This window comes from Notechis scutatus, chromosome 1 (assembly GCF_049901735.1).
Source record: "Notechis scutatus isolate UNSWTSFEM ecotype Mainland chromosome 1, rNotScu1.2, whole genome shotgun sequence".
Taxonomy (NCBI): domain Eukaryota; kingdom Metazoa; phylum Chordata; class Lepidosauria; order Squamata; family Elapidae; genus Notechis; species Notechis scutatus.
Genome location: NC_142009.1, coordinates 55,411,690 through 55,438,303, shown reverse-complemented (window position 1 = coordinate 55,438,303; position 26,614 = coordinate 55,411,690). Strand labels below are relative to the sequence as shown.

At 36.2% G+C, this 26,614-nt stretch overlaps 1 protein-coding gene across 1 annotated transcript in view; it reads left to right on the top strand.

The window, feature by feature from the left end:
• ENAH (ENAH actin regulator) overlaps window positions 1-26,614 on the top strand; it is a 74,071-nt gene that overhangs the window by 9,769 nt on the left and 37,688 nt on the right. The window contains exons 2-4 of the mRNA XM_026682162.2: window positions 16,001-16,166; window positions 23,629-23,806; window positions 26,046-26,130. Of these exons, the coding sequence (XP_026537947.2) occupies window positions 16,001-16,166; window positions 23,629-23,806; window positions 26,046-26,130 (429 nt within the window). The remainder of the gene's footprint in view (window positions 1-16,000; window positions 16,167-23,628; window positions 23,807-26,045; window positions 26,131-26,614) is intronic.

The window sequence follows — 26,614 nt, the reverse complement described above, 5'->3', positions numbered from 1 at the left end:
CTACCACGTTTCCCTTTTCTCTAGCCACGCATGGCGTGGAGTTGACGTTTTTGGTCGAGTGAGGCTGAGGGACGGCGTCAAAACCAGCGCTCGATCCAGCACGTCGGAACAAGATGGCGCCGAAGCAAAGTAGGCGGCCCGGTCCCAAATGACCCACGGACCGGTACCGGTCCACGGACCGGTGGTTGGGGACCCCTGCTCTAGAAATAATCATTAAGTGGCTGTCTAGCTATAAATCTAACTATACTATCAAGCAACTATTCTTTATCAAATTGAAATTGGCTTTACTCACCCGTAAAACCAATGCATAGGATTAGTATGCAGACCTTGTTGCTAAGTAGTTGCAAAGCATAATTTGCTTGTTCAGATGTGGTAATATCTGAACCAAGCAAGTTCTGACAAATTAATTATGGTAAGTATACTATGATGAATTTGATATAAGAAAACTTTATTTCAGTGTTGAAACTATAGAGTGATAATATTTAGATTATCTAATAAACTTTTCAATTTTGGACGAAGAATAGAGAGACATTTAGGGCGTTTATATCAGTTGGGAACAAATTGTTAAATTCTATATTTTTATGCTTTGGTACAGGAAAGGAAGACAATAAGACAATTTTTGGACTCTTGCACTAGATATTTCTATGCAACAGTTGCTAAATTTGGCTTGCTTTGTTCTACCTTTTCATAGGGAGTCAATAGATTTTCTTAACTGATCTTGTCAAAGGAATAAGCAAAATAAAATAGCAGTCTCAATTTTGGTTGGACTCCCAGTATGGCACAGAAGTTGTAGACCTGAAACTAAACCTAACTGCAAATAAGGAATTTTAAATTCTTTATGTGATGCCTAATTTGATAGACTGTAATGTACAATTGATCATCAGAAAATGAAGAACTCATAATTTGAAGATTTTATGCATTATTTTCAATATTATATGTTGCCTAGTCAAATAATTTGGTTAAATATATGAACAACTAAATGGTAAACTATTGTGTTTTGTTAGCAAGTGTAGCTTTATAATATAATTAGGTCTATTTTTCTATGATAGGATAGGCAAGGTCATGACTCATGTTCCTAATAGGGCAGTCCATTCAAAACTGGGCCACAGAAGTGCTGGGTGAGTGTGTGGTGTGTGCGCAGTGCTACATTTATGAAAGTCGCACACGCGCAAAACCATCCCTGCTGCTGCCTCCACCTTTCCAGAAAGTTTGGAAACTGCTGGCTTCTCTACAGCTTTAAATTATTTGTAAAGCAAATGTGCTTTAAAAAGTGGAGTTTGGGCAAAATGCTACTTGAGGTCATGATCCTGATGTTTCTTCTGTAGCTCCCAGTATTTTTTTCCCCATGGGTTACCTGCAAGTTCCCTCCAGGTCCTGCGGGTGTCATTGCAAGGAGTTGCCTTCCAAAAGAGATGTAGACAATTTTTTGGCTTCTTATCTGGAAAAGCTCGGATGAACTGGGCTAGCTGCCTGATCACTGTTCTCCACCTCAATATAATATCTGCTTTTGGAGGCATACAGTCAGTTCATCGTTTTTTTCCACCAGAAAGCCCACAAGTAGTCCATTGTCAACTAAACTTTTTTGCAGTTCATTTGTGACTTATTTGCAAATCTATCCAGGTTTTTGTGTAGTTTAAGCAGAGATTATTATTGATCTTTAAGGAAAGGGGAAAAGTAATTTTTTAGGGTGGAGATCTGGTCCAATGGATCCTGTTTAAAGCCTCAACAAAATGTGAGAGCTTTCTGATAGTCTTGACCATGTTTCATCCGCAAAACCTTTAATAGAAGCCAAAGATGTTTCAATGTGCTGGCAAAGATGTTTCAATGTGGAAAAGCGCCTCAGTCTAAACTAGGCCTCATTTCAATCTGATGCATCAGGTCTCTCCCTCCCCCCCCCTTCTCTCTCTCTCCCTCCCTTCCAGGCGCTTCGAAAATGGATGGATGGATCGATGGATGGATAGAGAGAGACAGGTAGGTAGGTAGGCAGGCAGGAAGACAGACAGACAGACCTTTGGGATGGATGTATGGATAGGTAGGTAGGTAGATAGATCTATATTGGCAGATAGGTAGGTAGACAGAAAGGCAGGCAGGTAGGTAGGTAGGCAGGAAGGCAGGCAGACAGACAGACCTTTTGGATGGATAGATGGATAGACAGACAGACAGACAATGCGACAGCAGCAGCACTTTGGGAAAGTAGAGCTACTTTCCCAATGTGCTGCTGTGGCCGCATTCAACGCGCTGGCTCCGCAGGCTTATCCCATTGAGCCCCTTGCACTGCTCCGGTGCAACAGTCAATGGGGTGAGCCTGCAGGGCTGGCGCCTCAAATGCTCCCCCTGCCTCTTAGCTCCCCCTGCCAGCCCCCTTGCCTCTTAGCGCTCCCTAAGGCATCCCCCCACCCCCCAGGGGGTGGTACCCTCCACTTTGGGAACCACTGTTCTAGAAGATTTAAATTAAGTAGGAGAGTTACTTTATTTAAGATTCTGTTAAGTATCCATAAATACCATTTTAAAGATCCAAATGGTTTTTATATTCTAATTTTGTCAGCCTCACAAAATTTGATAAATGCTTAAATGTAATGACATCTCAATAGGAATAATTCTTGAATCCAAAACATCAAGTAAGGAAGAAATTAGAAAGTTATTTAAAATAGGTAAGGAAACACACCAAAGGAACTATGCATGATATTACTATAGAACATTGAAAGCTTGACCATTTCCCTTTCTCTCCTCCTTATACCGAAGGGAATCAAGGCCAACCTTGAATTTCTTCTTCACTCCCTCTTTATAACTGTCTGGTTTGGTTCTGCAACGCAACAGGACAGACACAGACTCCAGAGAGTAATTAGGACTGCAGAAAAAATAATTACTACCAACCTGCCTTCAATCGAGGACCTGTATACTGCACGAGTCAAAAAGAGGGCTGTGAAAATATTTACAGACCGCTCACATTCCAGACATAAACTGTTTCAACTCCTACCCTCAAAACGACACTATAGAGCACTGCACACCAGAACAACTAAACACAACAGCAGTTTTTTTCCCTAAAGCCATCACTCTGCTAAACAAATAATTCCCTCAACACTGTTCAACTATTACAAAGTCTGCACTACTATTACTGTTAATCTTCTTATCACTCCTTATCACCCATCCCCTCCCACTTGTGACTGTATGACTGTAACTTTGTCGCTTGTATCCTTATGATTTATATTGACTGTTTCCTAATATGATTTGATTGCTTATTGTACCCTATGACTATCATTAAGTGTTGTACCTTATGATTCTTGACGAATGTATCTTTTCTTTTATGTATACTGAGAGTATTTGCACCAAGACAAATTCCTTGTGTGTCCAACCACACTTGGCCAATAAAGAATTCAATTCTGTTCTATTCTATTCTATTCTATTCTATTCTATTCTATATTCTATTCTATTCTATTCTATTCTATTCTATATTCTATTCTATATTCTATTCTATTCTATATTCTATTCTATTCTATTCTGTTCTTTCAGGGGTAAACTTACCTTTTTGTAATGGCTAGTCTGTATGTTTTTTCAAGACTCACCTCAATATTCTCGTACAGCAACTGTCAAACAGACTTCAAATCAAATTCTTGTATATAAGCTTGCATCTCTTTTCAATTTTGATTTTAAATGCACTTTTAGCAAAAATATTATTACCTATTTTAAAAAATCACAAGATTAACATTTCCAACAATGATGAAATGGTGAAATTAATAGTAAGCAATGTTGAAACACATTTATGAAATGCTTTGATGCTTATATGCCCTACAAACCTCCTATATTTCTAGGTCTAGGACATACTTATAACAACATGAAAAAAAATATTTTTGAACAAACAACAAGAGAACTTCATTATCTGTCTGCTCACTCTAGTAAACTAGGACTAATTCTTCTTTATTCTAAAGTTATATTAACAGAATAATGCAAGTCATTCCATCCTTTTAACCATCTGATAATTCGGGTGGTCCAGCCTGTGTTTTTTTTCTCAACCTGTTAAGCCACTCTTTCTGATTGTTTCCTCAGCAGCATCTTTTACTGGTGTTCCACAAGATCATCAGTATATTCAATTATGTCATCTAAATGTTCTTGAACCATAATTGTTTATGGATTGATTAAAAAAAATCTAAACCCAAACCACCATTATCATGATAAGGACCATTATCAGAATATATTATAAACTTACCCTACCAATACCAGACATTTTTTTTCATCATATAAAATGCAAATCCCTGAACAACCAATCAACATTGTCCTATAGCTTTTCGAACACACTTATGTGCTTAACACATCTATAAAGATTCTCAATCATCCAGATCATGGTTGTCCCAAACATGCTTTTCAAAAGGCTATTGGACTTGGTTTTTTCTTTGAAGATGTTTCGCTTCTCATCCAAGAAGCATCTTCAGTTCTGGGAATTGAATTGAAGAAGCTTTTGGATGAGAAACGAAAAACAAACAAACAAGAAAGTCCAGTTGCCTTTTGAAAAGCACCTTTGTGCTTAAGATTATGTCTTTAATATATCAACATAACAAGTCTTGAAAGGTAATATAAAGCAATAGTGAAAGCTTCCCTTGATGGCATAATATATAACCACCAGAACTACAGAAACTCTAGCTGAGAAAAGACAACATGTACATTTGATGAATTGTCCTAGAATTGGGAAATATATTTACATCATTGGTACAACAAAATAAAAGAGGAGTTGTTTTATATATTTGGAATACAATTAAAGCCAAGCAAATTTATACAGATGAAGAAGGAAGAATATTGATGGTTGAAATAATAATAATAACTCAAAAGTACTTTTAATTGCAATCTATGCTCCCAATAATCAGCAAGACCAATTTTATAAGAAGCTACACAATAAAATAATTGAACTGGAATATGATAAGATTTGCATCTTTGGAGACTTTAACACAATTATAAACACAGAACTGGACTATAAAACACAGAAAACAAACAAGAAAAATAGAAAAATACTACCCAAATCTTTTTTTTAAGATGATGAAGGAGCTGAGTATTAAAGGTATATGGAGAGAATTGAATAGCAAAAATAGACAATTTCCTTTTTCCTGAATAGACATCTATCATGGTCAAGAATAGATATGATTTGGATGTCAACAGATTTAATACCTAATATTCAGGAAGCAAATATTGACACAAACATTTGGGCTGATCACAACCCAATAAGGATTAAATGGAAGGGACAGAAGAAAAGATTAAGATGGACTTTGAATAATTCAATCTTGAAAGAAAAAGAATTTATTAATAACCTGGAAAAAGTATTGGGTTTTCTTCCTTAAAGAAAATAAATCAGGAGAAACCTCATTACAAAATGTATGGGGCACCATGAAAGCATATACCAGAGGTGTGATTATAACGTATACAAGAAGAAGGAACATTAAAAAGAGACAAACACAACGAACTTTAGAATAAGAAACTAGAGAAGGATTTACAAAGATATCCACAGCACAAAAATATCAAAAATCAAATAGATATAATTAAACACAAAATTGGACTAATGGAAAAAGAAGAACTGGCACAAAAGATTAGAGGGGTTAAACAGAACTATTTTGAAAATGCAAATAAACCAGGTAGATGGCTAACATATAAACTGAAGAAAGAAAAAGAATAAAAAAGAATACCACAATTAATAGATGAAAATGGCACACTATGTTATGAAAATGAAGAGAAGAAGCAATACTAGAAAACAAAGTACAGCAATATTTACAAGGGGCAGAATTACCGAGAATACCTGATGAAGTAAAGACCATGTTAGATGCAGGGGTGAGATTCTAACAGTTCTGCCCACCTGTGTAGAACCGGTTGCTCCAAAGAGCAACAGATATAGAACCGGCTCTATGCTGGTATTGTGGCCCACCTGCCCGCCCGGGCTGTTACCTGACCTTTATTTCCTGCTTTTTCAACTGCAACTGCTTTGTGTGACACAGCTGCAGTTGAAAAAGCAGGAAAAAAGGGCTTTTCCAACTGCTGCGCACTTGCACGCAGCGCTGCTCAGCTCTCCGGGCAGCTCAGCAGGTTGTAAATTGCACTCGCGCGACTCATGCATGTGCACATGACGCTAATAGACAGAACCGGTAGTTATACCAGTCGGATCCCATCCCTAGTTAGATGAGAAAATTACAATGATGGAACTGACAGAAGCAATAGACAAAATATTGGAAAAGCCCCCGGCCCGGATAGGCTACCAGCTGAATTTTATAAGACAATACAGGAAGTAATCTCTACTACAATGTTGGAAGTATTGAATGAGGTTTTGACAAAAAATAAAGTACCTGACTCATGGACAGTGGCATATGTTACACTTGTACCCAAAGAAGATACTGACCCACAACAAATAAAAAATTATAGACCAATATCCCTGCTAAATGCTGATTATAAAATATTTGCTTCAATAATGGCAAAAAGACTAAAAAGATATTTAAACTATTTTATACACTCACATCAAAATGGATTTCTGCCAAAGAGACAAATAAAAAATAATATGAGTATAATATTGAATACTCTGGAATACTATGAAAACCACTCAGAGAAACAAATGGCATTAGTGTTTTTAGATGCACAGAAAGTGTTCGATAATGTGAATTGGCAGTTTATCTTGATGCAACTGGAGGTGATGGGTTTTGGAGGCAGGTTCAGTAAAGCAGATATATAACAAGCAAGCAGCAAGAGTAATGATAAATGGAGAACTGACAGAAAACTTTAACATTCAAAAAGGAACCAGACAAGGCTGTCCGCTATCCCCATTATTGTTTGTACTGACTTTGGAAGTTTTGAATAGAAATATTAGGAAAAATGAAGAAATAAAGGGAATGAAAATAAAAAAGGAAGAGTATAAATTACAAGCTTTTGCAGATGATTTGGTCTTTATATTGGAAGAACCATTGGAAACAGGCCCTGAGTTGATTAGAGAAATAGAGGAGTTTGGCGAAGTAGCAGGATTGAAAATAAACAAAGAAAAAACAAAAATCTTGGTGAAAAATATGACAGAAAAACAAAAGAAAGGATTAATGGACAAATTAAATATTCAAATTACAAAAAAAGTGAAATATTTAGGGATACAAATGACAGCTAGATGTGGAACATTTAAAGAAGATAATTATGAGAGATTACTACAACAGATTGCGACAGACTTGGAAAAATGGAAAAAACTTACAACTATCTTTAATAAGTAGAATAGTGACAATTAAAATGAACATATTGCCAAAAATATTATATTTATTCCAGACAATTCCAATAAGATTGGGAAAAAAAAATACTTTGAAGATTTAAATAAAATGATGCTGAAATTTATCTGGCAGGGGAAAAAGACAAGAATTAAGATAAAACTACTGCAGGGCGCAAGGGTGAAAGGGGTTTTTGGATTACCCAATTGGGAACTATATTATCAGGCAACAATATTGATGTGGATGAAGGAATAGATTGTATTGAAAAATGCCAGATTATTAACACTAGAAGGGCATGATTTACAATTGGGATGGCATGCATTTTTATGGTACAAAGAAAGTAAGGTACATGGATATTTTAGGTGACACTACATTAGGGATGCTTTATTAACAGTATGGGAAAAAATAAGAGACTATCATTATATGAAAATACAAGTCTGGTTATCAACATTAGGAGCTTTTACATATCCACAGCTTTTTAAAAAGGAACACATTATTAGATATGAAGAAATTTTAAATGAAAAGGGTGAACTCAAAACAAAGCAAGAATTAGAGTTACAAGGGTAAATATAAATTGGTATTCGTATTTGCAAATTCATACAAGGTATGAAAAAGACATTAAGATGGCTGGGTTTTATAAGGAATTGACTGAATTGGATAAAATCCTAACAGGCACTGAAGAGAAGTTGATCAAAAAATTATATGGTTATTTATTAGGAGTGAAATTAGAGGAAGAACAAGTAAAAGAATCAATGATTGCGTGGGGGAAAAACTTTGGATATGGAATAGACTTGGATAAATGGCAGATATTATGGTCTAGAAACTATAAATTAATTATGTCAATGGTCTATAAAGAGAATTTGTATAAGAGGTTTTACAGGTGGCATCTACCCCCAACGAGAATTGCCAAGATGTTTAAAGATAAGTCATGTTTAAAGATAAGTGCTGGAAATGTCAGAAGTCACCAGGATCTTACTATCATATGTGGTGGACATGCACAGAAGCCAAAAAGTATTGGACTAGAATACACATGTGGCTGAAGAAAACGATAAAGCAGCCTATAGACTTAAAACCAGAGATATTTTTATTGGGAATTTTGCCTGAGGGTTACAACAAAGAGTTAACGTATTTGATTATCAATGTATTAACAGCAGCTAGGATTGTATTTGCACAAAATTGGAAAAATGAGAAAATTCTGATGATGAGGAAATAATTAAGAAAATAATGGAATGTGCAGAAATGAGTAGATTGACAATGGCAATTAGAGAACAAGAAGAAAAAGATTATTATAAAATTTGGAATTTATTTTATGAATGGCTGGATAGAAGAGTAAGAAATTGAAATATGTAAGCACAGTATAATATATCATTACTGATAAACGAATGAGTTAGATAGAGTAAGAAAATGAATGTGAAATATATCATTGAAAGTCAATAATTACAATGTTAAGGATAATATAATAAGTGATACATGTGATATAAAATACTGATTAGAACAATTATAAACATATATAAGTAAAATATGTATGATAATGTTATGTGCACAAAGAAATATGTACCCAACTGACACATTATTGAACAGAAAGAAGGTTTTATTTGTTTGTTTTTGTTGTTATAAAAATAAAAAACTTTTTATAAAAAAAAATCTAGCTGAGAAAGTTGTAGCCAAATTTATTGGTACTCCATTTTTTCTCTAAAGAATCTCAGTTTGCCATGAAATAAGTTGAAACTGACTCAGATGACTGGCATTTGCCATTTTGTATTCCATAGTCCATAGAGCAGACCATTTGCTTTTGATGTATGACTTAACATATTCCTCTGTAGTACAGAACTTACTAACAGATTTGGAAATGTTTATTTGCAGTTATTGCTGCCCCAAGGTCACATTAGCTACTGAAAGCAAAAATTTCACATACTTTTGCCACAAACTGATATGTAACTTTGTATCATTTCATCAATAAATAAATAAGTATATTAGCAACGGCACTTAGACTTATAAAACACCCCATAGTGTTTCACAGCACTCTCTGGCCAGTTTACAATGTCACATATTGCCCCCAACAGTCTGGATCCTCATCTAACTGACCTTAGAAGGATGGAAGGCTGAATCAATCTTGAGCCCAAATGTTTTTGACTCATTTGTATAATTGGATTATCTAATTTTGGACTGGGGGAGGGGAAGCAGTTTATGTTTTAGGTCATATTTATGCAGAAATATTGAAAATTCAAATGGATTCACAAACCTTTAAGTATAATTGTAGATATGTAGTTTTATTACTGGTACAGTTAACATAAATCAACCAATGATCCTCATTACTATGCCCTGAGCACAGCTGCAGAATTTACCAGATCAAGATTTCATTGTTTCTTGAATCTACAATTATTGGACATGAAGATAGAACTGGTGAGATTCCGGAATTTCTGTAGTGTCAGGTTATTTGGCTTTAATACAGATTTTGACTGTCACTCTGTAAAACAGAAATTTAAAAATATTTAAAAACAAACAGTACCTAATTTTGATTTATGTGTGGCTTGTAAGCATATTTAGTAGAAGACATTAAGAAGTAATTGCTAACCTTGTTTCAGAAAAAAATTGCTTGCCATTATAGTTCAGTATTTTGATTACCTAATAAATTCTGAAGTTCTTTCCAGGAATCTTCCCCAGTGTGAAGTTTTCCAGAGGGGTTGAATTTAATCATCTCTAATCACCTCTCAGATATCTTAGTTACATGAGCAAGATCTGCTTAACAGCACAGATAACAACTTCTAAAATAATGAAATTATTACTCTTCAGATCAGCATGACAGTGTTTGAATTTTAATTCAGTTCATTTGTAAAATGCATAGTGTTTAAATGCAGTATCTGTCTTTTGTTGCTAAATCCAAATTTGATGTGCATATTATTAACCATTTCTTTACTGCTAAATATAATTAGAAATTACTATTGAAATGAGGTTTTGGTTATGGTTTAGGGTGCAGGCTAAAAATATTGAGAACACATTTTTGATAGCTAGATTGTAGTTTGGCAGTGACATCAGCGTTCAGGCATTGTTATAAAACAATATGCTTGGCTGGTGTTGTTTTAAAAATTTGGTTACCTTTATTTTGGGTATAAAGATATTGCTAGTGTACTACAGCATTAGTTTCAATATAAAGATAATATGTGCCTGAGGAGCTAAATAAAATTGTACAATAGAAAAGAAACAGACGGTGCCATATTCGGATATGACATTTCAAGAATTGATTTAAAACATGTTCTTCGTGTATGCTACTATTTTTTTTTTATCACAGACTGGAAAGAAAATGTAAAATATTCAGAAAAAAAATCTGAGAAAAAGTTTTGACTATAGTAGTTTTAAGAAATAATGAAATTTGCTTAGCTTAAAAAGTTTTAGTTTTCTTAAAGTAATTTTGCATATTCTGAAAGGGTTTAAAATAAAATTTCAATAATACAAAATATAAACATTACAATATTACAGAATTTATAATTTTATGCTACCACATAATTATTTTGTATTTCATTCTGAAATATGCCTTGGATCTTGAAGTGCCAGTTAATATAGAAAAGGCTATACTTTAAACCTTAAAGAAAAGAGATGGCTTCACAGAACTACTCTTTTTCCCTTAAATCCCTTTTAAGTCAAGGGTGGGCAAATTATTGTCCTCCAGATGTTTTGAGTGCAATTCCCATAAATCTTATTATTGTGACTATTGGTAAGAAATTAAAACAATTATCCAGAACATTTGGAGGACACAAGAGAGAGGAAGGATGAGAATGAGAGTGAGAATGAATATATGGTGGTTATAAGCGAAAACAATTCATGTGTTGTACAGTTGTGACAAGAAGATAAATAAATTTGAAAACTTGTTTATTTGAAATTGGGTACAGCAGAATTTCTGAAAAGCAGATAAAATAAGTAATATTGTATAGTTTCCTTCTTCCTAGCGTTATTCCTGCACTATGACAGGGTCCATTTGTTGGCAAAACTGTCTCAATTTGGATTGATCCAGGGCATCTTCAGGGGCAACGCCTTTATGTTTCATGTCCTCCTTGATGCTATCCATCCATCTTTTCTTGGATCGGCCATGTGGTTGCTGGCCATCATGATCCAGATGCATTGGTCCTTGCCACCAATTCTTCTTCACCGTGTACAATGTGTCTGTACCATTTAAATCAGGGCTGTCAAACTCCCAGCTCGTGGGCCGGATGCGTCACGCATTGGTCATGTCCATGTCTGGTTTAATGAAGGGGGGGGGGAAGTTCCAATATGTCACGTGATGCTACCCCGACGACGTGAGTTTGACACCCCTGACCTAAATCTTCCTCAATTAAGTGGTATAAGTTGATGGGACCCCATAAGTGGGCCTCTGTTGCTGTATAAGCCCTCTGGAATAATATTTTCCCAGTTTTATGTGGCTCTTAGTTGGACCCTATTTAAACAAGTCTTTAAAATCTGACTCTCAGGCCTTGGGCTAGGGTGGACCATTTTTTGAAAGTTTTATAAAGAACTTTGGCTCTGTTGAGCTTGAAGGAAGAAATAAATTAAGTCTTTAGATGTTAAGATGTTTAGTGAATTCCAGACATTTATTCTCTATCTTTGAAATGTTCTTAAATAGCATTTTGTTTGTCTGTGGTCTACATTTAGTAATGTGTTAAAAGAGATGAGCTTGCTATATATTGAGCAGCTGCCGTATAATAAATTGCCAACATTGCTAGTAGTAATTTATATAATATATATTATTGTGAGATGCCCAGAGTCAGTTTGAGTTAGGGGGTGTGAGTGTCCAAATTGAATTGAACTAATATTTTTAGCTAGGACTTGTTATATGGGTCTTTCTCTCTTCCTCTTTCTTTATTCAATTCATTATTTTTATTATATTATTGTGGTATTGCCTTGCCATTGTTTCTTAACTTTACCTATGAAATACTGAAAAAAATCAAAATTCTTTCATTCATTGTTTTTAATGAATGGAAATGATAGAATGAATCTCTCTGTGTAACAATTTTGCAAACCATTTTCTATGATCTTTGATAGAGAATGTAGAATTCAAGTACACTGAGGAAGATTTGAATTGAGCTGGAGGTCAGGAATCTTTTGAAGGAATTAAATGGACAGTTCTAAATATGGAAAAGAGAAAGATAGTGAAGCACAAGAATATGTGCAGAAAATAGTGGAATGTGGAAAGAAAACTGTGGAAATGGAAAAGAAGAAAGAATGGGGAAGGGAAATTGAAACAGAAGGAAGAAAGGTAGACCTCTGGCATGCAGCAGAGAAATTGTGAGATGTGAGATTCTCATCTCTCTCGAGATACAGACAAAAGAATGGACATTTTTTTATATGAGATTGATATAGAAAGTAAACAGTGAGAAAGCATAAATGGGATGAGTGGGCTAAAGAAATAAGTAGAAACCAGTGCATCACTGCCTGTGCAGAGCAATGACGGGATGGTGTTAGGAAAAAATAAAAGTTGCTGACATTAGTGAAGAGGAAGTTCAACTTCAGACTCTGCTGGCAATTTATACAGCAGCTGTTAAATACTGAAGTTATTCAAAAACATTTGTTAGGAGACCATAGAATCTGGCATGTGTGACTGTCAACAAGCAGCTGCTTGGCTCCTTCAGAAAACACCCCCAGCAAAGTGTTAATGGGGGAATTAAGTGGAGGGTCCCTGTTTCCCAGAATTGAGGCAAGAACTGAGCAGTGAATTAGAAGGGGCATTAGAGTACAGTGGTATCTGCCTGAGGAAATAGATTTGTTCGTTGGAAAGAAAGAATACAGAATTGAAGGTGGTGAGCTAATTAGAGGTGGTGAGCTAATTGGACTGGAAAAGTTGGGGTGAATTGGATAAAAGTTTTTACTGGAGTTTTTATTCCACTCTAATCCAGCAAGATGCTGAGCAGTGTGGATGGGCTGATGTTGATATCATGAAACATACGTAGTGATATTAGACTAACATTCCATCCAGAATACTACTTCTGCAGAAACCTCTCCTTATTTGACTTTGGTGAGAGCAGACCCTGGATTGGAAAGGTTAGGAATTTGTAGAAATACGGGTTGATAGACATTGCCTTCTATTGCAGTGAAAACTTTTGCATAATCACATCTATACTAGCTTCAGCCTTTCCTGTATTGGGTGGCTTTAATTGTTGTCACCCATTCCCTTGCTGCTGGATTGTTTAGGGTGCTGCCCTTGAAATAGTCTGAAAACTTAAGTGAGTGCAATATGCAGCAGTCTGTTTCCTCTTGTAATATCACTACTACCGAAGCTCCACTGGCTGCCAGCTAGTTTCCAAGTACAATTAAGATACTGCTTATCATGGATGGGTCGATTCAACTTTGTTAATCAAGTACAGAAATCATTTAAGTGCCTTTGCATAGTTGAGTTTGTCCTTCCAGTAAGATCTGGGAGAGATATTTGGTTGAGGATTCTACCAGTAAAGAAATGCTATCTTAAATGACTCTGGGCTAGAACCTTCTCAGCAATGTCTCCTTTATATGGCATAGCTTACTCTGGATGCTCAAACTAGGCCTTTTTTATTTTTGGAAAACTCTAAAAGGCATTTGAGGACAGGTAAAATCATATTGCTGAAACGGTGCTGTCACTGAACTGATAGTTTATAGTTAATTTGTTTTCATTTAAACAATTAAAATTATTTAAAGAAATGAGTTTAGCAGCCTGATCACAGAAATGTATGGGGATGGGAATATGGACTTTTAAAGACCACAAAATATATGAGCCTTTCTATAGGAAGGTTTTTTTAAAAGGCTTTCTACATTGGACATTTTTATTGATCTGGAAGTCAAAACTGTTAGAGCCAAAAAAAGCTAAGCAAATAACAGGTGGGAAACTATGTGTCAAATACCATAAGCTAGTTTGTCTCACTCACAACAGATGTCCTTGAAGTTTCTTTGAGGCTGAAATAAGTAGACATTGTTTCTAATGTTTTTGGTTCATAATTTATTATGCTTCAAAGTCATAGTAGTAAGCTTTCCTTGTAGGATAGAACTTGAATGGGTGCTTTATATTAAAAATACAGATGGATGTGATATAGTTTCTTGGCTTAGTACAGTGTTATTAATTTTCTAGATTTGAGCCAACATTTTGCTTACCCTATCTTAAATTCATGAAAATCTGTTTCTGGAGTTATATTAAAGTTAAATAAATAAATAAATAAAAATTGACCTATATACTACTAAAACTCTCGTGTCTGTTTTGTAACCTTTAATTGTAAACTAAATGGTGTATCGTAGGGCAAGAATTTTTGAACCTCCCACAAACAAAGTGTTTGATTTTTGGAAGTGTCAACAATGGAGAAGCAGCAGGAAAGGTTACAAGTTACTTGGATAAGTTTCCCCAACCCACACAACCTTCTTAGCCCTTCTGTGCTCCCATGCATTGGCCACTCATACATCGCCATGCACTCTTCCTGATCTGTGTCACCACCCCCATTGCATTTTCTTGACCCACGTAGCACTTCTTGCTGTCCCTGTGCACTTTTCTTAACCTGCACTACACCCCTGCATGTCCTCCCCTGCAGATCCTCATGCACATCTGTGTACTCTTTCCAACCTGCAGTGGATCCCAATGCAGTTTCTGCATTGGTAGGATGGTAGGATGTGCGGAGGCGTGCAAAAGGCACCAAGGGATAGGGTGTGTGTGGGAGTCCGCAGGTGTTAAGTAAGAAAATATCTCTAAAATGATGACTCGAGGGTCATGGATTTTTTAATATAACGTAAACGTATTCTAGCGCTTTACCAAATGGCAGATTTCTTGAAATAAAATATCTGACTAGAGAAAAAGTTTGAGTATGATGTTCAGAAAAAATGACTTTATATAGATTTTAGGGATAGTTCCTGAAAAAATATAATTGCAGCCTTTGATTTTAGATGTAAGCCTTGATACATCTATTTGAATTTCTTATTTTGATTAAATGACATCTTCTTGGCTTGTCTGCTTAAGCATTTAATAGGTTTAACTATTAAATAGGGTTGTCCACTAATCCTATAGTGTTTCAAAGTTGTGACTTCATTTGTCCCTTATTGGCATGTATGGAAATTTATTGAATTGATTAAGCAAGCATGTGTGCTGTTTGTACCATATTCAGCCTTACCTATTATCTTCAGTTGCTAAATATGACGCACATTTTGGACCAAAGAAGTTAGTGGCCAAAGTTGTAGCTGATGTGATATGTTCGTATAAATATAGAAGAAAAGAGGGAAATAGAACATATTCCTTTGTCCCCAACATTTGCTGAAAAATGAAGAGAAATAAATATCAACTAAGGCAGTGGAAAAGAAAAAAAATAAGGATTTGAGTAAAGAAACCACCATAGTAGCTAACTTTTAGTCTCTGGTTTGTTTTCTTACCAGTCTTTTTTATGATTAAAGCTATACTTTTTTAAAGGCTAGTAATTATTATGGCCTTTATAATTATTTTCTATAATGCTGTGAACCTTATTATTAGTTATTCCTATGTGGGCTAGGTAATGGTCAAATAGGATTAACATGAAGAATAGATATTCAGGAACAAAGAGTTTATTTAAAAGTTTCTTCTCTAAGAAAAATATAAGTATCAAAAAAGAATGATTTATTAATATCATTTGACCCAAAATTTAATCAAGTATGATATAAGTTCTTTTCAATAAAAAAGAAATTATAGAATTGAGTTTGATGAGCTGAACTGAACTGAATGTACAATAAAGTCTTTGTCATAGGATGCTATTTTCATGAAAAACATTTCAGAATTGTGTTTATACTCTTTTCTACCCATTTATTTTTCTTTGCCTTAATAGTGAGCAAAGCATCTGCCAAGCACGAGCTGCTGTAATGGTCTATGATGATGCCAATAAGAAATGGGTACCAGCTGGTGGGTCTACTGGATTTAGCAGAGTTCATATATATCATCATACAGGCAACAATACATTCAGAGTAGTTGGCAGGAAGATTCAGGATCATCAGGTGAGTTATTTAATCATCTTTTTTACAAACAAAAATATTGTCTTTTTAGTTGATTAAAACCACTGCAAGGATAAAACTAATGAAAGGGAAGTTTACTGTATTATTCAGACACACATTAAGGTTTTCTAAATATTAACTATGAAACTAATTAAAGTTTGTTATATTGGTCTTTCTCTGAAAGCAGATAAGATTAACTGAAGTAATGGTTAGTGGCTGAGTGTTGGAAAAGTAGAATATAAGGAATATTTGTAGGCTTGGTTGTGACCAGTATTCACCTACTGATTTATCCAAGATATTTTTTGGTCTCCATCTTCTACTTAGGTATATTCCTTTTGATTAAAAAAAAATCAAATGGTTTTGTTTAAAGACTTTGCATTGTCTCAATAAAATAGTTTTGATAATTTGTTTATGCTCCCAGGATTATTTCATTATTGTAGATCTTACTGAAAATATTCCTGCCTCCATTGGTAAGAAAGTACTTCCAGAATGTGCTTCCAGAATTGTAATGCTACTGTGGTACAATTTTAGTTTTGTGTTTATTTCATGGGGAGTCAGAGACTCTGAAAATTAATATTATAATAGTTTATATAATTATATTTGCTATGTCAGATTAATAATTGGCTGTCATGGTCTACCAAAGCGACGAGGAAAAATCAGGCCAGGGTACCTTCGGCCCGATCTACCCGGTGCAAAGAGAAAACATGACAGCAATTTGGGGAGTGGCGTCAAACTGGACACACCCACCCAGTTGACCACACCCACCCAGTCAGCCACACTGGGTGCCCACTGAGGTCAACCACAGCCCTGATGCAGCTCTCAATGAAATTGAGTTTGACACCCCTGCTGTAGAGGGTCTCTAAACAAGGGGCTGAAGGCCTATACCGGTCTCAAATAGTTAATTGCTCTGGGCTCTGTACAATAGGACAAGGAAGAGAGTTCCATTTGGGGAGACTCCTCTCTTCACTGTTTTCTCAGGTATACCAATTTCCCCCATTGCACATTTCACCTCATAGATCTGACTTTGGTTCTGAGCATAGCTCAATCTAGATGGCTCTTGATCAAAAAGAATATATGTACTCATGCCCAGGAATTGTCTCTAGTCGTTGTTATGTATATATTATCTATGCCGCCAGTACAGAAGAGTTGTAGCCCACAGCTTAAAGCTTCAGATGATGTTTCTGAACTTGATATTCCCTCATATTATCAGCTCATGAACAGTCTGGATTTTTTTTTCCAAATTAAAAAAATGTGGGCTGTTGGCTTCTGCTGTTTATTTTGCAGAGTTATCATGCTGATTTCTGGGCTAAGCCCACCCCAAATCACCCTGACATTTCTAAGGCATGTTCAAAGTTACACCAGACTTCTTTTCTTCTTTTCTAATATTTTAAAATATAGTAATGAACCTGCCATTACCATGCTACCTCTCATTTTAGGATAGTATTAACTATATTCTTTCCTTCTTGCAAAATGTCATATCCATAGACTTGCGGGACGATACATTAATATACCTACGGTACCTATCATTGATCTTTTGCTGCTTTATAGTAATGGATCCATAGTAACGGATCTATTTATCTATCTTTTGTTTTACCATTTGTCATTCTTGTCTATTCCTCTGCTTCCTTGGTATCATTTTATTCTCTTATCTAGATCAGTGGCTCCCAACCTTTTTGACACCAGGGACTGGTTCTGTGGAAAGAGGTTTTTCCATGGACCGGAAGGGGCGTGGTTTCATGTGCTGCCTGAATCCCGCAGATGGGGCTTCACTTGTTTGCATTGTCCAGTTTCTGGCATGCTGTTGCCCGGCGCCAGTCCAAGGACTGGGGGTTGGGGACTCTTGATCTAGATGACTGGCTCTTACTGTATATTCTCATGTTGATCTATCTGCTACTTAGCTTAAATTTTTCTCTTTGTTTAGCATATTGGCCTCCAGATTAATTATGATAACTCTTCCATTATTTTCTTTCAGCTTATCTAGCACAATATATCACTAGAGCAGGGATGTCAAACCCGTGGCCTGCGGACTGGAGATGTCATGTGTTGGCCATGCCCACCCCCATTTTAGTAAGGGGGGGGGAGTTACAATATGTCATATGCTGACGTGACACTGCGTGTTTGACACCGCTGCCCTAGAGGAAATGTTGCTGTTACTGTTGCTGCAATGTGCTCTACATGGGGCTGCTCATGAAGACCACCTGGAAGTTACAACTGGTTCAGAATGCAGTGATGCATGCAGTGTTGGTGCCTTTTGGTTTGCCCATATTATATCCCTGTTGTGCACTTGCTCCAAGTTTCTTCCAGGTGCAATTCACGATGCTGTTTGTTACCTTAAAAGTGCTTCATGGCATGAGACCAGACTATCTGAGGGTATCTGTCCATCCTGCCAGAGTGGAGAGGGTAGGCATGCTCCAGATCCCTTCCCTTAAACATTGCCACTTGCAGGTTGTTGGAAGTGGGCCTGGGCCCTACCCTTTAGAACATCCTGCCTCTTGAGACCTGACAAGCCCCCGCCCTTTTAATATTTCCAGAGAGCACTTAAGACCTGATTGTTTTGGGACAGAGTAAAGTCAAATTTGGATGAGAACATTGCAGATTGCATTAGGGAAGTTTGGTTGTGGCACCATTTTTTTCTATTTTTGGTTTTATTATCTTTGCTTTTATGATTGCATATATTGTTTTTATTGATTGCAAGCCTTCCAAAGTTTGGTTCTAAGATGAGCAGCTATACAAATGTTTAAAATAAATAAATATTTGACTTTTATAACATAAAATATTAGGTATTTCTTAACTTTTCTTGGCTATACCAATACCCTGGGTGTGCAACAAAAGTACTTCCTAACAGCAAGCCCCCCCACCATTCCCCCCATTTCGCATGTTTTAATATAGGCCTTAATTTGGGGGGAGGGGCTTAATTTCATTTCATGCCTATAAAATATGCTGGGACTTCCTATTGGGAAGTGTATAGACCCCCACCATGTCATCTGGATATTATTTCCAAGGCTTTTTTTTGCACTTGCCAGTGCAACTTTATGATATATCCCCCCCCCCCCCCGAAATGTTTTGTTTTATTCAGAAACTTAAAATACAAACTCCCCCTGAAAAGGGAAAAATCTTACAAAACAAAACAAAACAAAGTTAAACAAAACATTAAAATGTGCATTAGAAAAGAAAAAAGACAAAGACACATATACTTATATTGTCCAGTTGAATACCGATAAGTGTATTGCAGCAATAATAATTTCCTCTCTTATGAAGCAGGCCCACAATTTATAAACTTCTACAAGTCTGTTTACAACCAATTTGACCAGTCAGCCATCTACTGTATATTAAAAATGATGTTAACAGGTAAACTAACAGCAAAGTCAAACTTCAGAATTCTCTATTAACAATCTATTATTGTATTTAACTTGTAGAAAGTTTACAGTGGCTTCTTATCTACCACAAATCAAAATCCTTATCTCTGATCCATCCAGTATCAAATATCTTCGTTTGCTTCTTAATAATAAAATTTTCCCTTAAGATTTTGATTGGTATCTTTTCCAACAATTGCTTCTCAATATCCCATCCGCCAGATCTCTTTATTATAAGTACCTCTACAATAATATAGTCCAAAACTCTTTAGAAGTTGAGGTTCATGATAAAAGCATAAACCTTTCATTCTCAAGGACAAGAGAAGTAAAAGTACCATAACAGAATGACCACAGAAAAATTGAGATAAAATTTCCCACAATAAAAAGTAGTTAGAAAAATGGGCAATTTCTCATTCAGCAGAAGTTAAAAAAAAAGATCAGAGTTTTAAAAAAACTAGTAAAATACAGAATCCTTATAGTAAAAATGCAGTATAAATGTAAATTAAAACGAATAACTTTCACTGCCCAGGGATAGGTCCTCTCACAATCGACTTCCTTACAGCAAAAGTGAAAATGATTTAAAAGTCTGTAATAAACAGTAAAGAAATAAATGAAAAAAGGTTTATGTTAAAGTCCAGCAAGGGGTCCTAGGATAAGTCAGCATTCAACTAGTCAATTAACAGTTAAAGATATAAATCAAAAAGTAACGAAAACTTTAAAATGTGCAGTTAGAACCAAAATTTGTTTAAAGATAACAAATTGCTGAAAGGAAAAGATGGAAGACCCAACCCTCCGAAATGCTGCTACTGAAAACTGTGATTGTCAAGATCTCTTTTCCCAGTAGGTACACAATCATACAAGGGTCATCTTAGATCAGTGGTTCCCAAACCTTTTCAGTCCACTGCCCCCTTGGTGCTACAAACTCATCCTCAGTGCCCCCCACCCAGGGTGGGATTCAAATTTCTTAACAGCCACTTCTGCGGGTGTGGCCTAATTTATGGATGTGGCTTGGTGGTCATGTGACTGGCTGGGTGTGGCTTGCTGGCTGGGTGTAGCTTGGTGGTCACATGATCGGATAGGTGTGACCAGATGGCCATGTGACTGGCAAACCAAATACAAGTGGTCTTCGTTTAATGGCCAGTTGCTTAGCAAGTGTTCTAATTTATGACTAACCTCCCCAGAACTACTTGACCTGTTTTTGGAGTTTTGAGAGCCATGCGCGCACACACGCACACACACACACACACACACACACACACACACACACACACACTCCCTTCTAATCCTGCTAGAGCAGGTGGTTGAGCTAAATATCTCATTCACTTTCTTCTTTCTTTCTTTCTTTCTTTCTTTCTTTCTTTCTTTCTTTCTTTCTTTCTTTCTTTCTTTCTTTCTTTCTTTCTTTCTTTCTTTCTTTCTTTCTTTCTGTCCCTTCCTTCCATCCCCCCTTTCTTTGTCTATCCCTTTTCTTCCTTTCTCTTCCTTTCTCCTTTTTTTCTTTCTTTACTTTCTTGTCTGTTCCTTCTCTCTTTTTCTCTTTCCCTCTTTCTCTCTCTCTTCCCCCCCTCTTTTTTCTCTCTTTTTCCCTCTCTCTCTTTCCCCCTCTCTCTATCCCTTCCCTAACTTATCTACCTATTTTCTGCCCAGGCAGGCATGGCCTAATCTGTCAAAAGCCTGGGCTAATCCTGCATTACTCCATTTCTCCTTTCAGAGGACCCGGCCCTTAATCTCCCCGTTTCATTCCCCAGGACCGCCTCTTTCGTCGTCCCACAGCCGTGACTTTACCTTCCTCCCGCGGCTGGCTGCCAGGGAAGGCAAGCCAGGGTTGAGCCATTGTTGTCGCTGGGCTCCCCGCCAGCCCATGTCGCCCTTGTCATGAATGCCTGCAGCCGCTGCATGTTTATTTCGGTGCGGCTGGTCTGCAGCCTCACCGAAAAAAACACATGGTGGCTGGAGGTTTTTTGCAGCAAAAATTACCGACCTCTGGCTTTGCTTTGCTTCTTCAACGTGCTGTTGCAGCCACATTCTAGCACTGGCCCCTCAGGTCCACCCCATTGATCCCGCTGCACCAGAGGGATTTGCCCAAGCAAGTCCAAGTGGAGTGGTGCAGTTGTCAATGGGGTGAGCCTGTATGGCCGCCGCCTAGAACGTGGTGGCGGTGATGCGTTGAAGAAGCAGAGCAAAGTCGGAGGTCGATAATTTTCACTGCAAAAAAACCTCCAGCCGCTGCATTTTTTTTTTTGGACTCCAGCCTCACCGAAAAAAGACGCGGTGTCTGGAGGCTTTTTGCAGTGAAAATTACTGACCTCCGCCTTTGCTTGCTCCGCATCTCCAACGTGCCACTGTGGCCGTCAGCAATTGTCATACACGCATGCAAATGTTGCGCATGCACAATAAGGACTGACTGGGCAGGGAACAGAGGAGCAGGCGGAGAGGAGTGGGACCGGCCAGGGGCCCGTTTTTCCAGTTCTCCGAACTACCGGGAATGGTAATGAATTGGTAGAATCCCACCCCGAATTGCGCCCTGCGAGGGGTCCACCTCCAGCACTCCTCTATCGCCCCCCTTGCCTCTTAGCGCCCCCCTGAGTCATCCCACCCACCCCCAGGGGGTGGTACTGCCCACTTTGGGAACCACTGTTTTAGCTCATTCCTAACTGCTGTTTGTTCACCATATAGCTTTGGCAGTATAAGTAGCTGTTTGTTGTCAGGAGAGAAAAAAAAACCCACCCTGCTGCTCAGCATGCCATCTTGGGGGAAGCCTCGTTTGTGATGTATTTCTTAATTGCTGGTTTCTTTAGTGTTAATAGTTGACAACTTTTATCTTTATTGTCAATTTGAAGTCTGCACTTTCACTCTGCAGCTTACAGATAGTTTGCATTTTCAACTATCAGAGTAGTGTAATCACCCTAGATTATTAATGTTTCTACTTGCAGTTTTAAAACCACACTCAACCAATGCAGCTTTTGTCAATATTTATTTAGCATGTAGCTTGAATAAATAAAGGGAGAGTACACAGCTTTGTTTCATATTTTTACTGACCTGGACCTATGTTTTGCCATGTTCCATCTAAATTGTTGCTTCCTGACCTGTCTATGGGTCTTGCATCATGGGATTTCCATTTTTCCTAGGGACATTGCACAACTTAACATGGTTAACCAAATCAGATGTATTTCTATAATACGTGAAGCATATATTGACTTATTTTTATATTCTTTAGCTTTCTGATTTATTCAATATGTATCAGCAATAATGTGCCTTATTCTTTGCCTTTTCTAAAAGGTTACTGGTGTGAAGAGATTCAAAACTTTTAAAGGGACCCCAAATTAATGAAAATGATGATGATGATGATAAATAGGGAGTACCTATTACAAATTTTATTTGGATTTGTTGCTGACTAATCTAATTGATTTGTATAATGAACACAGCTAACATTTCTTTCACTAAACAGTTAACAGTTAGATTATTTATAATTTTTAGTGCCGTTCTTTTATTGATACAGCCCATCAATCTACAGATAGTTTTTTTTTCTGACCTATGTAAGGAAAATGGATGTGGGAAATGAACACTGTACTTATGAGTAGGCAGTCCAAGAGCATGCTTGTACAGATAATATCCTGAAAAATCAGTTAACACATACACGACCTACTTTTGACATAAAAAGTTACCTACAAGCATTTTTATACATTTCTTTGGAATTTAACTCAGGTTTTTGTATGCTAAAGTATGCTTTTATATGTTATTAATCTGGCATGCTTCTAGAAATCAGATATAAATGGCCTGGGACTATCATTTATGGTAGTTCCACCATGAATAAATCCAAAGAAAATGTATGCTTAAGATCCTTGCAGCTCCTAATGTAGATTCAGACTTTTTCTATTATCTTCAGCATATGGACTTTGTCTTTTATGGTTTATTTCCACCTGTTTGTGTAATTATAGTTAAATGTTCATGTTTATCAATTATTTGGAAGATTGTATACTAAGTATCATTGCATTATTTTAGAATTTTCAACTATAAAACTAAATCCATTTAATTGTTTTGTAACAAGAAAGTAAAATTGTGTGCATCATAATAAACCCATTTAGGGCTTAACTTTTCCATTGCTTGTTTAGGTGGTAATCAATTGTGCCATTCCAAAAGGATTAAAATACAATCAAGCAACACAGACTTTTCATCAGTGGCGGGATGCCAGACAAGTATATGGTCTCAACTTTGGCAGCAAAGAAGATGCCAATGTCTTTGCAAGTGCCATGATGCATGCCTTAGAAGTGTTAAATTCACAAGATTCTGGTAAAATTACTATTCATTTCTATATCATTTATATATTTCTATTTGCTTTAATTTGCTTTAAACCCAATCTTCCTGAGAGAATCCAAATAATTTTTTAACTCTGCCTTTTGCTCTGTAAAACACGTCTCTCTTGGGCAAAGACTGAGTCGAAACTGGGGAAAGAGAGGCATGGTTAAAAGTTTAAAGGACTCAGTCTCTGGGCAGAAAGGCAGAGTTAACCCATTCTTTGGATTCTCTGCTCAGCACATTGGAGAATGAGATGTTTCCTGTACTCTATGTACCATATTCTATGTGCAATTCCATAAGGAATAAACCCAACAATTTCACCATTATTACTTTCTCCTTTTTACGCTTTCCTTATTGGATACAATTATAGTTAAAAAATATAATTACGTATGCAGATATGGCCCACCTAGACTCCACAAATATTAAAGACTGATTTGATTTGGTGTCATAAAGAACATTAAAAATATACATTAGTTCTGTTTCAGAAACCAGAAAATAGGATAATTCATTCTGGGTAGCTTTATTTCTTTTCTGCAGCCCATCAAAAACTTTGATGTACTACTTATCAGCAAATTCAGGTTGATTTAATCAGTATTCATGAGAGCCAGTTTGTTTCTTGAAGCTCCAGCACATTTTTAGAAGAAGAAACTATGTCTCAAAAGACATATTAAGAGCATCTACATAAATTTTTAATTGCTTCAAATCATGAGAAAGCAGTTTTAAAATTACAAGCACATCCAAAGTAGATGGATTCTCTGGGGTCTCTGAATCTTCAGAGAAATCTAGAGTTAAAATAGCTTTTTGAAGTTCCTTGGAGACTGGGACTTTTAACTTAGATACAGATTCAGCTTGCTTAGTTGCAGCTACAGCTTCTTATTGTTTTCTTTCTTCAGAAATTCAGCGAAGCAGGAGTAGAGTTTTTTCTGTTGGCATGATTTTGGATCATTATCTTCTTAAAGTACTGTGAACTAAGAAGAAGATACTAATAATATTACACGTTTACCAAACAGTTTGAAATTAACAGAAAATTTCAAAATTGTGAAGGGACTGAGATCATAGATCAGGCAGACATCACAGTGAACCACTATAATTTTTAGCATATCACTAATTGCAGCAGCTACAACTGCTGATGGTTTGAAGTTCAGTAATGTTGGGGGAGTCTCAAATTACCCTAACTTATATGTCGGCTGAAGTCCATGTAAACTGGAACATGAAGCAGCCTTCAAATTTCAAATCATCAAAATCCTGCAAGTCTAGTGGATGAGGTAAGGAGATGTTTCCATTGTTTGGAGAAGAACAGACGGTTTTATTCAACATTCTATATTTTCAAATTTGTAAGTTTATTACAGTCTCGTGAAACAAAGAACACCTTGTTGAAAAATATTTGGCCCTTGAAAGGTTTCATACAGTTTAAAAAGAGGCTTCTTATGTGGTAGAAATCATTGTTTAAAATACAGCATTAAAGGTTTTTTTCTTTTCTTCCATGGCTGTCTGTTAAAATATAGAAACCTTGCATTAAGTGATACATTGAAAATGTTCTGAATTCAGTACAATCCTTTAGGATCAGGCTAGTTATTGCAGTGGAAGCATTTAAATTATTTTTATGCTATTAGCTCTAGGAAGTTCTGAATAACTAGGATCTCTGGAGGCAATTTTTGTTTAGTTTCCATCTTGACTATGGCATGGTTGCGACATGCATTGTAATTTGTTTACTTTAAACTGATTACATGAAATATGTTATTCCATTTTCTGTATCATCCAATTAGATTCTTAAACAATGGTCAGCAAATTTGACCATTTGATATATATAACTTAAAATGTAAATCTGTCTTGGCTTATTGTGGTATTTTTCCTTGAATGAAACTTAGAACTGGAGTTCATCCTTTAATAAAGGGGAGGGGTGCAGGCTTTTATTCAGTTTTGTGATAATAATAAAAACAATGTATCCTTACCTGCCTTTAGAAATAATTGTTGATTCTTCTGGCAATCATACCTTCTTCTCCCCTCTATTAGCATTTTATTTAGGCAAATACTTGACTTCAAACTTGGCTTGTCCAAAGATACAAGACAGTTTTATAGTGATACTAAATTTGATGAGCTGAATATGATTTTATTTAAAAATTATCAGAAATAATTAGTAGAAAGTCAAAACTTGATGGAACTTTTTTTTCCCCAAAAAAGGAATCATCTTTATAAATGATATTGTAATAAAATATAACTTAATTTTCCTCAGGTCCAACGTTGCCTCGACAAAATGCACAAATTCCCCCACAAGTGCAAAATGGCCCAGTACAAGAAGATTTGGAAAGTCAGAGAAGGTTAGTCAATTTTAAAAAGGATACAACTATTATAATAATTATGGTGATAGTTGAATGTTTTTATGGAAATTTAACAATTTTTGTTCTCCAGAATCTTTGTCATGGCCTTCTCTAATTGGACATTAATGGTCATTTATGAAAAAGTAAATAATTTAATAAAGAGCAAAAGTTTCTGAAAATATCTCTCTTCACAAGTATTTTTAGATAAAAATTGTATGAAATTCTGTGTGAAATTCAGTGAATCTGCAGTGGTGTTACAGCCCCAGCGTGACAATGGTTACGATCCTTTGTCTTTCACCAAACTTGAAGTTCCATCTGGAAGAGGTGGCAGATAATTTCCTCAATGTCTTTTCTTTGCAATACGTCCAAATAATTTTTGCAGCTTTCTTTTGGAATTAGTGAGAGCAGCAGGATATTCACAATAGTTGCCCTTCTAATGATCAATACAATGATAAGGACATCACTTCATTTGAGCTGATAATAT